Source organism: Typopeltis vanoorti, chromosome 11 (assembly GCF_054136105.1).
Source record: "Typopeltis vanoorti isolate ZY-2024b chromosome 11, IOZ_Tvanoo_1.0, whole genome shotgun sequence".
Taxonomy (NCBI): Eukaryota; Metazoa; Arthropoda; class Arachnida; order Uropygi; family Thelyphonidae; genus Typopeltis; species Typopeltis vanoorti.
Genome location: NC_143559.1, coordinates 35,508,164 through 35,521,595, shown reverse-complemented (window position 1 = coordinate 35,521,595; position 13,432 = coordinate 35,508,164). Strand labels below are relative to the sequence as shown.

The 13,432-nt window shown below is 35.3% G+C and overlaps 2 protein-coding genes across 2 annotated transcripts in view; one reads left to right on the top strand and one right to left on the bottom strand.

Moving 5' to 3' along the window:
* Positions 1–348: 348 nt before the first annotated feature.
* Positions 349–13,432, top strand: part of LOC150101439 (putative glutathione-specific gamma-glutamylcyclotransferase 2) — a 36,835-nt gene continuing 23,751 nt past the window's right edge. The window contains exon 1 of the mRNA XM_090400960.1: positions 349–777. Coding sequence (XP_090257086.1) covers positions 643–777 — 135 coding nt within the window. The 5' untranslated portion in view covers positions 349–642. The remainder of the gene's footprint in view (positions 778–13,432) is intronic.
* Naa80 (N-alpha-acetyltransferase 80) overlaps positions 12,293–13,432 on the bottom strand; it is a 56,549-nt gene continuing 55,409 nt past the window's right edge. Inside the window, exon 6 of the mRNA XM_090400958.1 lies at positions 12,293–12,427. The gene's annotated coding sequence lies outside the window, so the exon portion shown is untranslated. The remainder of the gene's footprint in view (positions 12,428–13,432) is intronic.

Below are 13,432 nucleotides of genomic sequence, written 5' to 3'. Positions count from 1 at the left end.
GGCACGCCGTGAATAAATTTGGGGATATTGTGTCACCCTGTCTTATACTTCTCTGTATTTCCACAGTAAAGATTTTTCCATTGAAATAAATTGGTGTGTGCTGATTTCATGGTCCTAATGTATGGCTTCTCCACTTGTTGGTTTCGTAATGCTTTAAGTATTGCACACACACACACACATATATATATATATGTGTGTGTGTGTGTGTGTATTAAAAGATAATAAGTTTTAATATATTATGCGATATTTTTAGTCAGTATGAATAAAAGTAATTGAAAAGAAGGAAATTGTATTTACACGTACATATCCACTAGTTTATTGCTTATCTTGAGGAGAGCTGTAACACGTGGGTTGAAGATTCCTATCTGAACACTAGCTGTTGATCCAGATGTATGAACTGTGCAATTTCTGTGTACTGTAAATAACAGTATGTAATATTAAAATAAAAAAATGCATAAGTATAAGTCCTCGAGCACCAATAACTATGTTACAGATTATCAGTCTTGCGGCATATTCAGATATATAAAGATATTGGCTGGGTATATTTAAATTTCTGTCATGAAGAAAACGTATATCGACTATTGCAGTGAATGTTATGTTTTATGCATTACGTTCGGTTTTAGGGAATGAACAACGATACAAATGTGGGTATTCGGATATGGATCGCTGATGTGGAAAGTCGATTTTCCGTATAAAAGAAAAATAACTGGATATATTAAAGGTTTCATTAGACGATTCTGGCAACGTAGCGAAGATCACAGAGGTATACCTGGAAAGGTAATTTTTTTTAATATTTATTTTTGAATTATGCCCAGCAGTATTTAGAAAACTCGTAATAAATATTATGCTATATAAAACTTAAATTTCTGTACTCCATATTTCTTTATCCAGGGTATCTATACTACCCAATTTGTGTAATGCTATATATCTCTATGTGAAATGGCTATTTCCAGTTATTTAAAAAAAAAAAAATCAATCCTGTCTATGAAAGACCAGTAAGACCAGGTTAGATAAACCAAGATCCTTTACCCAGAGACCAAACTCTTTTCATTCCACTTCAGGCCTTCAGTAAACAAGGTAGTGGTATTACATAAACAGTAGTAATCATTGCTACTGAAAACTTACCAAGCAACCATGCCACAATGGAATTCAAAACTATATCTTATGGGCAGTAAAACACAGAAGTTGTTTATGTAACTGTTCAAGCCAGTGTACTGGTTATAACCTTTAGATTATTCAGTGCTGTGTGTGTGACAAATTAAAATTATCAAATAATGTGGATTTCTTTTAACAGTTGTATTCTGTTTTAGTATACAAGCATTAATATAACATTAATTAACATTAATTTGCCAGCCACAATTGCTGAGTGGTTAGCATATTTACTCTTCAACTAACAGACTGTGAGTTTGAATCCAACATGGGCATGAATGTTTTATGAATGCCTTTAGATGGGAGATCACCATCTTGCTAAGTGGAGGCTTAAAATGGCTTTCAAAGTTACATATTTAATCTGTAGAGCAGGGCTACCAGTGGTGGGCTGAGGGTTAGATAATCTGGAAATCCTACTCTCAAGACCAAACAGAACTTTTTTAAGCCACTATTGTTATAGACTAACAGCTTTTCATGGGAAGGTCACAAAAAATAAAAAAGATTAACAAAAAATTTGGTATGGAGTACACTGATTTAATGGAAAAACAGACTTCTAGCAATATTAAGTTTTATTTAATTATTAAGCTCGCATTTCACCATAGTAATGGGTATAAAGACAAGAATGTATATGCAAGCCAAACAGAAGGAATGCAAACAACAGCAAGTACTAAATGATATTATTCTGCGTCCTGTGCAGTCGCTCTACAGACAGTACTATCATAGATGTTAGCCTATTTCTGCAAATTGGCATACTCCAACCAAACTGGAAGAACTGCTTGTTACCTTTTCTTGGATGAACATATGGCCAATATATATATTAGAGCCTTAAAGATTGCACACTATGCCATTGATTTAAATCATTGTACTATGTGTGTGGGACAGGAGAAAACTTTTATATAGATACAGATTTAATCTGAGACTTGCACTACCAAAAATCCTGAGGATTTATGAGACTGTCTGCCCAAATAAGATCTTCCTATCTTGTCCCATACAGGATGCCAACTAAGACTATAAGGTTCTGCTTCATTCTTTCTGTATGCAGTGCACGTTCATATCTTTATGCCTATAAAGATGCATTTGTGATCTCGGTAAAATATTAGATTAATAATTAAATAAAATTTAGGTACTTATTATCTATCAATGCGTTTCTTCTAGTTTGAAGATATGTTCATATTTTTTACTGACTGAATTCCAAGAATTAGACAAAGAAATAATTTTATTTAACACACAACATGTTTTGTCGGAAAGCCGACTTCTTCAGGTGTGAGAACATTAAAAGCAAACATAAAAACACCACAAAGAAACATTGTACCACTACAAAATCGACTATAAACTACAGTTAAGTTTGAACTGAAGCTACAGCCTGGCTAAAGTTCTATTGTTAGGCATCTGCGAGTGTGTGACTTCACGAGTGTGCCAGTATCTGATAGCAGAGCTAAATGAGTCCAGTAAATTATAACTAAGGTTACTGTTTATGTGATGAGAGTCCAGGACAATTTCTTTAGACTCGACTATGTGGCGTTCTACCTCGCCATGGCATATATGAAGGCTTGATGTTGTGGTCCAGTTTATCTCATGTTGGCAGCCTTCACTATTTGTGTTCACTGAGAACAGAACATGGCTTGAGAGGGCGCTTGCTCTGGTTCTGTTAAGCAATGTTCCTCGAGACGTAGGAGGACACACACACACACGTGTGTGTGTGTGTACAAAAAAGAAACTATTTATTAAATTTGATCACTACTGCTGAGGGAGGAATGTTTATATGGACTTTTTCAATCGAAGGTGAGTTAGCCGATCTCATACGGAAGTAGCAGTTTTTTCATCCCACATACAGACAAATCGGCCCTTCAGAAACACACGCAATGTACAGGCAAAAAATACTAGTGGTGGTGGGCAGTAGATGGCATTAATGTGGATGATTGGTAGTAGAGATTCAGTGTAGTGGTGGAGATGGAGAGTTGTACAGTGGGTGTCCTCCCACGATGAGTCTTCGGACTCCTTGGAGGTGTCATGAATAATAATAATAATATATATTTTAATAATGTGAATCCCACTTAAAAGGGTGTAAAGCAGTAATACACTATATTACAGATGCTCAGATCAATTAACCTGCAAATAAATCATGCTCTACCCAAAGACATTCAACTAATTCAGCTTACAGCCATTTGGTTGAAAAGCAGAGATAATCGATCAACCATTTCTAATTTGCCCAATGTTTTAAGTTGAAATGTCATTAAACTTTTTTGTTGTTGTTGTTTATTTCAGTGGTCATCTAATTTTGCATGGATATCATTACTACTACTACTAATAATAATAATAACTTGCCAGCCTGCTTGGCCAAGTGGTTAGCGTATCTGCTCTCCAGCCAAAAGGCTGCAGGTTCGAATCCTGCCACATGCATGGAGGTTTGTCTGTGGAAATACTAGTGGTGGTGGTAGATGGTGTTGGTGTAGTTGGGGGAGGGTTGTAGAGTAGGTGCCCTTCCTCAATGAGTCTTTGAACTCCCTGGAGGTGTTATGTAATAATACTTAATAAAAATATTTGAATGCTCTTCAAACAAGCAAAATACAGTTTTCTTCTGCCATTCATTGTTTAATAAATGTACCAATTAATAGTGAATTGGTTCATTCAATGGATGCTTGAGAATGTGGCTGTACAGAATAATTGTGAATATAAAATATTAAAGAAATGTTAACATCACATTACCAAATGAGACTGAAGCACCAGAAACTGCTTTTTATTTATTTGTTTTGGTAGGGTTCACAAAACTATGTACATTAGTGAAGTGCTATAGGCAGTATAAAGTTAGATTAAAGATATCCTGCTCAAGTATCCAACCAAGAAGCTTTTAAAAACAGTCTCTAATAAGCATAGCAACTTGGGTTTTTCATTCTCCAGAACAGGAAAACCGACCCTGTGAACACACGCGATTTACAGCCATGAATACTTAAGACAATATGTGGAAGAGATGGAAGAGATAGGATCCTCACCACATATCGTAACACCTGTAGTTAACCATGAGTCAAATCATGGTAGTCAACCTCCTAGATAGGAGATGGCACTTGAATGGAAATAAGCACAACAATGGTCACAGTGTGGTCTCACACCAGGTGACAATATTTATGCATCACCAAATTCACAAGCATCCATTGTACAAGTGAAACTTTAATCCAATGCCTGCTGGTTGCATTGGTATGCTATCAGCTCAACCAACCAGGACATCTGTATTCAATGTCACTGTTAATATCTGTATTATTTTACATCAGTCAGAGATAATCTACCAATTTCATCATCATCAAATTCGTGACATGTACCCCGCAAGGGGTATACAGGATATGATAGTACTACATGAAAAATTTACATCCTTACTTACTTCCTGTCAACAATTTACCTCAAAATTAATCTTATTATCTGTCAAGACTCCCACATTATCAGATCTAATATTTCTGTCTTCTAAGGCACTTTTTAGTGTATCAATGCACCTATATCTTGGTCTTCCTCTGGGTCTTTTTCCTGCCAACCTGGCAAAGAACACTTGCTTTGCTAATCTTTCCTCTTCCATTCTGTTTATTATTACTACATGACACCTCTAGGGAGTCCAAAGACTCATTGAGGAGTTTAACACATTCCTGAATGCTAACAATAGTGAGTTCTTTCCTAATATCCTTGTTTTCGATATGATATTACCACTGATACCATCTATTTACTCCCCTAATCTTTCTCAGACCTCTCATATGTGTGGTCTGCAGTCTTTGATCGAGTGATTTATTTCTAACCCAGCTGTCGGATCCATAAGTTAAAATTGGCTTGAATACTACTTGTATACAGCTAATTTAGTGTTTTGACTAATTTCTGTTTTATTCCATATCAGTTTATTCAGCTGACTTCCTACCATACCAGCTTTATTAATTCTGTTGTCTATATCCATATTTAATTTACCCTCTTCACTAAATATTATGCTTAAATAGCTGAAATGTTTTACTTTTTCTACAGATTCACCATTCAGAATGCAGTTGATGTTTTCAAGGTTTCTGCCTATTTTCATTGTGTGTCTTTTTTTATTGCTGATTTTCATACTAAATTAATTACTACATTTATTCAATTTAGTCAGGGAATCTTTCAGACTTGTACTGGATTTATTTAGAAGTATAACATCATTTGCATAAAGTAAAAAGCTAAGATTAATATCACCAATTTTGATTTCTGATTTTCCCTTTCAATCGTTTCCGACTGTAGGTATTGCCCACAAAGTATTCCTGGTGAGATTTTTACAGGGTAGTTCACCATTGCTTTCCCCAACCCCCCAATTTTATCTGGGCTCGGGACTGGCATATGGCTAGGACGTATTCATGACTGTAATCCATGTGTATTCATGGGACTGGGTTACCTGTTCTGGGGAATGAAAAACCAGAGTTTCTGGGTGAAAAAAAAAAACCCTACCTCCGTATGAGACCAGCTAACTCACCTTTAGTCGAAAGAGACCAGATAAAGGTTCCTCACGTCACTGACGGGAATCGAATCCAGGTCTTTCCGACCAGAGGGCTTCATCTATGCTGACTGAGCTAAGGAGGCTCCCAATTTTAATATTAAATTTAATACCGCTTTCCTTCATAATGTGATCCACATAGACAATGAATAACAGTGGAGATAATGTGCACCCTTGTTGCACACCTGATTTTACCTCAAACCATCTTCCTTCAAGTCTAACCGCTGACTTACATCTTAAATAGAGACTATATATTGCTTGATATAAATTCCCATTTACACTATATAACTGAAGCATTCTGAAGAGCTTTCCTTTTGGAACCTTGTCATATGCCGTTTCCAAATCTACAGATGTTAAATACAAATGCTTGTTATATTCCCAAGATTTCTCAACTATCTGTCTTAAAGTAAATATCTGATCCTGACAACCTCTGTTTGGCTTGAATCCAGCTTGTTCTTTAGATTTGTTGATCTTAAAAATGTTCTTCAGATTTAACATTTGTTGATCTGGAAAAGGCATATGACAAGGTGCCAAGAGGCAAGCTCTTCAAAATGCTTTGGTTATGTGGTGTAAATAGGAATTTATATCAAGCGATATATAGTCTCTATTTAAGCTGTAAGTCGACAGTTAGACTTGAAGGAGGTACAGGAAGATGGTTTGAGGTAAAATAAGGTGCGACAAGGGTGCACATTATCTACAATTTTTCTTAGCCATTTCTCAAGTATACTAGCATAAATCTTACCAGGAACACTAAGTAGGGAAATACCTCTGTAAATCTCACATTCAGTTTTACTTCCCTTTTTATGGATGGGTACTATGAGAACCCTGCTACAATCTGGAATTTGATCAGGCCTTTTGGCCTGGTCCAATTCCAGATTGGAGCAGAATTATTATGCAATGCAACCACTGAAAACTTTTATACCTCCATATTTGAGCATTTCTAGCCAAATTTCATCTATTCCAGGTGCCTTTTCCACATTTCAAGTTTTTGATGACTTTTTCTACTTCAAGTATGGATATGTATTTCTAACTGCATTTCTGTTGTGAGTTTTCTACCATTATGTTGACATGCTTTCATTTAGCAGGCTTTCAAAGTAATTACTTCAGACATCTAGAATATCGTTATCTTCAGTTTTCATGTCACCTTTTATCATCTTTGATTTCTTTTATAGTACTTTTTCCTCCATTTCTAAGCTTTTTCAATAGCCTCCAGAATATTTTGCCACTTTCCTGATATTTATTTTCTATGTTCTTATCAAAGAGAAAAACTGCAAAGTATACTCTATTCGATCACGAAAGAAATGGAGAAATGATGAAAGAATTAAACCAGGAATCAGTAATAGAAAAAATTTAAAAAATATATAAACATGAATGGATGGAACACGTTGAAAAAATGAAAACATAAAGATTATCAAACAAGTTTTAAATTACAAACCATTAGGAAAAAAAAAAAAACAGGACATCCTCTAAAGAGATTCACTAATGACTTCTAAGGCCAGAACAGGCCACTGGTCTAAATCCTTGAGAAGCGTGGTGGTGATGATGATGTTCTTACTAAAGTCTTCCTGTTACTTTTGTTTAGCTAGTTTTACACAGTGCTTTGCTTTTTTTTTTACATTTGTCTGTATTCTTAAACTTCTTGAGTCCACCATGCAGTTCTGATTTTTCTGTCCTTACAGATAACCTCACTACATGCCTCTCTGGCTGAATCTATCAATGTCAGGAATTCACTGAATCTCCAAGGTTTGGTTCTTGTTTTCAAATTCTTTAATTTCTTCTTCAGTGATGCTTGTGTATTTAAGTCTGCAGTTCACCTCTGAAAGCTTGAACCTTGATTAGTTTTAAAACTTTCTTACATACTCTTCTTTTCAATATGAAATTCACTTTTATCCTGCTCAAAACTAAATAGTGATCATTTCTTATTTCAAATCCTCTGTACACACTTGGTCCTGAACCAGTGGGAAAACATTACTATCAACTCTAACATAGTGAGTGATTTTGTGCACATTTTTATGTTGGAACATGGTATGTATTAGTAATAACTAATCCATGTTCTGAAACAGAAATTCAGCACCAATTTGCCATTATTATTAGCTTTGTGCTTTTCTCCAAATTTTCCCAAAACATTCCCATATGTCTGGTAATCATTTCCTACTCTACTGTTTATATTTCCAACAAGGACTGACCTTTCCTTTTTCATTGAGCTAGCTGCCTTCTCTAATGCCTCAAAAAAATTCCTCCATTTCTTCCTTAGTAGCCTTTTGTGGGATTAAGCACACGTGTCAGTCCAGCGCCCCCCCCCCCCCCAATTCTGATATTTGCCCACATCACTATTTGATATTGCCTGCCATTCAAGATTATCTTCATATTTAGTGTCGAATACTATAGCTACCCCCTCTCTTCCCTGATAGAAAAATCTCACCTGTTCTTGTCTTTGTTTCATTCACACCTATTATGTCGATCTGGTACATAATTCAATTCTTCTGCTAGTTCCATTTTGTTTCCATTGATGCTTCTTATGTTGATAGTACCAATCTTGAACTTTATTGATTTTGAGTTGAGACATGTTCTGGGATTTTTTTGCAGTAGCTGACATTTTGCTGTTTGCCCTTGTTCCCCCTAATGAAAACAGTGCCGTTTTGTTTAACCTGCAATGCCCAAGCCAGCATGAAATTCTGTCATGTTGTACCATCATTTTACATTGTGGTTTAAGCTAATAAGCATACAATTTGGAATACAAGAGATCATAGCAGCTAAAGCCCAAATTGTCAGCCCATCCTCGTTCATTCAGTATCCAGGTAGATACCTAAAATGGTGCACCACAAAAGGGTGAGGATTGGGCATTACATCAGAAGCCCCATTTTAAAGGCTACACAAAGGGCTCCTTCCAGTTATACAGCTTTGACCCTTAAGCACCCCCTCTACCAATTTCAGTCAACCAAAATCCATCTTGCATTGTTTCTTACAAAAATCCCTTTTTGCATCCTTATTCTGTAATAATACATGTTTTTTTGTTGGTGGTGAATCTTATTTACCTCCATAGTTATTAATGACACTGTAATAAGTGTTTTTCACTTGGTTACAAAATATATTACACTTGAAAAAAATTGTATATATGTTTTAATCCTTCTCAAGCATAATGGTTTTAATAAAGGAATTATTTGTTTAGTGGAACCTTTGCAGCTCAATTGGTAATAATGATATGCTACAGTGAAATATCTGGGTTCAATTCCCATTTAGGATATGAAGGACCATTGGTAGTTATTTTCAAGTAAAAGCAAGTTAGCCAGTCTCATATAGTATTGGGTGGGAAGCAGGGTTGACCCTCCTGAAAACCCAGGTTTTCACCTCACAAGACAAACCAACCAAAGAATAAATATGTACGATTAACTAACAGAGATCATAGCATTAATTAGATTTCTTTGAAACCAAATTACTTGGTTATACTAATCATTGAGCTCAACATGTTAAAAGTATTATTTAAGAAGACTAGTTAATTATTAACAGACCTCCAAGGAGCCAGTCATGATTATTGCAGGAGGTACATGCTGTCTCACACAGACAAAACTCATCCAACTGTGCTTTAAACTCATTCATCACTCTCAGACAATGCATTCCATTCAGCCCACATAACATCCCATATATAATTTCCAGTGATGGCCTGTTGTCCTACCCTATTCACATTCTATGAAAAATGTCTTCCACATTAACCAGGTAACAATCCCTTACCAACTTATGTCTTAATCATATCCGCTCACCTTCCCCTACTCACAAAGCTCTTCAAATTATATTCTCACAATCTATCTTCATATCCAATATTCCAGAGACCAGATATCACTATATGCAACCTTGTTTTTTTTTTTTTTTTTTTTTTTGACCCTTTCACATATATCCTTCCCCATGAAAAATAGGTAATCAAATCTGCACACAATAATCCATATGAGGCCTGATCAAGACCTGTCTAATAATAAGGGATTAGATAATCACTATGGTGGAACCACAACCTCATTATTTCTGTATATCAAGGTCCTCTGCATCATTGTCATAATCCAGTGTGATAACTTTGCAGCTTGCACAGTGTGATCCCTGAACTTCAGGGCTCTGTTCACCAACACTCTCAGATCTCTCATCTACCTAAATTTTCCATCAAGTGTGTACTTTGAATCTCATCGTTCCCTTCTGGATTTCAGAATCTTATGCTTTGCAATACTGAACTAATAGTTGCACTTACCCACTCATACAATCTATTCAAATCCTGTAAGGCCAGACATCTGTTCCTCATTGCTTTTTCCAGTTTCTTCCTATCTGCAAATATTTGCATATCACTTGTTAAACCAATTTTAATATTATTAATGTGCAAGTTAAACAACAGGGCTCCAAAATAGACTCCTGCAGCACACCACTAGTGACTTTCCTCTTCTGGGATATTCTGCTCTGTTCTGTGATGCCTCTCTGACCAATCACCTATCTATTTCAGTAATTTAGTATCTAATCTCATCTGTTCAACCTTAGTTATCAACTTATTGTGCAGCAATTCATTAAAGACTTTTGCAAATCTAAATATACCACTGTATATGCATCTCCTTGTCCTGAGCATGTCATCACCTTGTAGTAGTGCATGCATAAATTTGTAAAATGTGGCCTCCCTTTAACAAACCCATGCTGACATCAAATGCTGCTGTTATCAACCCACTTCTGTATCCTAGTCTCACCAGCCTCTACAATATTTTACAACAGTTCCTGATACAGATTGGCCTATACTTAGCCTCAGCCTTATCACCACACCTTTGTGAAGTGGAACATTTTTACATTCTTTTCACTCCTTTGGAATTTGTGCTGTTGCATGACTTGTTAAACATATATCATACACTGCAGCTGCCGTTACCTTCCCTTAGACATGTAGTGTCATCAAGTCCTATTACCATATTGACATCATGTTTACTTAATTCTTCATGTACTTCTTTTTTGGTCACTGAGCTTCTCATGATTTCATACCGATGAGAATGAAATACCCTAATGAAATGTTCACTATAAATACCTTAATTGTGTCCTCTGCAATTTTCATCATTTGACATCATCTTACCACAATCATGCTTTCTACTTACCACATATCAAAAAAACTCAGTAGGATTTTTCTTTGCCTGATTTGCTAACTTCCATTTACATTGCACTTTTGCTGTTCTTACCAAATGATTCACCTTCTTGGCTTTCTCCTTATAATCTTTGTTCAACTGATTATTACCATTCATCTTGTTTTGCCTCCACAATGCATTATTTTTCCAGATTTCATGTTAAATCACTTCATTTATCCATCTATCATCTTACCTTCAACTTTTTTGACCTTCAGGATCAATATACACACAATGATTGGCTGTAAGAGAGGGTATCAAGATACACATACAATGATGCTCTTACTGCGCTCTTGGTCATTGTCAAAGCAACATTTATCTCATATCCACTTAACTCCTCATTCCATGCTGTAACATCAAGCTGTTTACTAAGCTTTTCATGATCACCAGCCATTTGACATGTCCTTTCCTTGCAGAAAGGAAATGCAACATCTTGTTAGCAATCATATCCTTTGATCAAGTGATCAGATCAGAGATTTTATTATCATAATTAAAATCACCCATAATGATCACTAACCCGAGCTGTCTGCACATCTCTTCCTCACCATTCACCACATTACTTGTTCTATAGCAACATCCTACTCAATATCCTATTCTGTGTTTTAAGACAGAATAGGATATTGAGGGACAAGAGCATTATCTGCACAATATGAAAACCATTGCCACTATTTTCCCCTTGCATGAAAATAATTCCCCTGCTATCATCAACAGTACTTCCCTTCCTGTCCTTTCTATTTCCATCAGGATATATTGCCTCATCCAACCATGTTTCACTTATTCCAACAATTTCTGGATGAATAAACTTAACCGGTGAAACAATTTTATCTTATTTCTGATGCTCCTGGAATTCATAAATAAAAAAGGCAATTTACTTTTAGGTCTATAACTAGTCTTACCCATGCCCAGTCACCTTTATCACCACTTACTCTACATTTCCTCATACTCAATTACTCCTCTTACATCCTGTGCTAACCATCCCCATACATACATTAATTGCTTTATCGAACATCCATGCTATGCCATATCTTCCTGTCAATCTTGCATTCCTGATCTCGCACATCACCTCTTACTAGAGTGACCAACTTTTGAACATGAAAATAAGGGAGATTGGGTCACGACAAATTTTAGCGAAATTTTTGAGACGTGAATCCTACATTAATTGATAGGATGGTTTATATTTAAAATATACAAATAGCAATATAAATTATAGTACATCAAAATATTTAATATAATTTTAAGCATTTATACTTGCATATACAATTAAAATATCCATACTTCTTAGATTAAACTTATTTATATTTATCAACAGATGCTGCAGCAACTTTGATTTTCTTGTCTCCTTGTGCAAACTGCAAAAACTCTTTACAGTCAATCAAAATTGATCACTACCATTAGTTCTGATTTAATTAATTCTAAGCTACTTTGATTTCTCTGATCTGTCCATTTATTGTTCATCATTGAGAACATCCTCTCAGTGTGGACATTTGAGCCTGGAATACTTAACACAAAGCCTAAAATTTTACCAAGATTTGGAACATCGATTTTCTTGTTATTTAATTCAGTAAATATATTCACAACACTCACTGCACTACAAAACTCTTTATACAGATTGTCTTCATTTACAACATCAATATGAAATTGTTGAACAATGGCTTGCAAATGCCTGAAAGAAAGATAAATCAAATAAATTGCATCAGATAAATCAAATTCTTCGAAATGTACAATGAACAGTAAAAACTAACAAAATCATCTTTAATTTTTTTTTGTAGTGCTGTGGTCATACAGTTTAAAATCTTTTCAGTGGCATTACCAAAAAAACTGTCCTTTATCCTCTGTTGAATTTTACTACCCAAACATTGCATTATACTGTAGCATTCAATGATATTAAGATCTGCAGTGTTAAGGGATTTGGAAGCTTGAACAAGTACATCACCAATATTGGAAAAAAAATTAAGGTATACTTCAACAACACATTCCTTTTCTGGATCCTCATCACTGAATTGTTTTTTTCAAGATTTTTGGACAGTCGTTGACACTTTTAAAATAACTCTTAATAGGTAACCAGTTCTTTATTCACCTATCTACAGCTGATGTCAAAGAAAGCCACCAAGTAGGAACATGATGAAGAATTTCAAACCATTCTGCTTCAACAAAATCAAAGAATGATTTTAATTCTTCTCTTCTTTTTGCAGATATTGCAAAGTGTCCATAAATTTTTAAAACTATCATTTCAATATCAATATCCAATCCATCAGAGGCATATTTGGTTGCATTATGCAAAATATGATTGCGGCAATTTGCTTTAACTGTGTTTTCATTGTCTTCTGTGAGCAGCTTCGTCACAGAATTATGTTTCCCATAATTCACGTGTGCATTATCTGCACAATATGAAGTAATATATTTTTTACATCTAAATTGTACTCATCAAGGGAAGATTTTATCATGCTATGAATGGAGTTAGCTGTCTTATCAGCTTGCTCAATGAAGTCTAGGAGCCTGTTTTTTATGCCACTTAGAGAGTCGAAATATCTCGCAACTAGAGGAAACAGTCTTTCTATTTTTATGGTTCAAAGCATCAGTTGCAATTGAAAAAAAGTTGGTAGTTTTTGAAGGATCTTTTAAAACATCGATAAAGTCCTGCACACGTCTTGGAGCCAGAACATTTTTC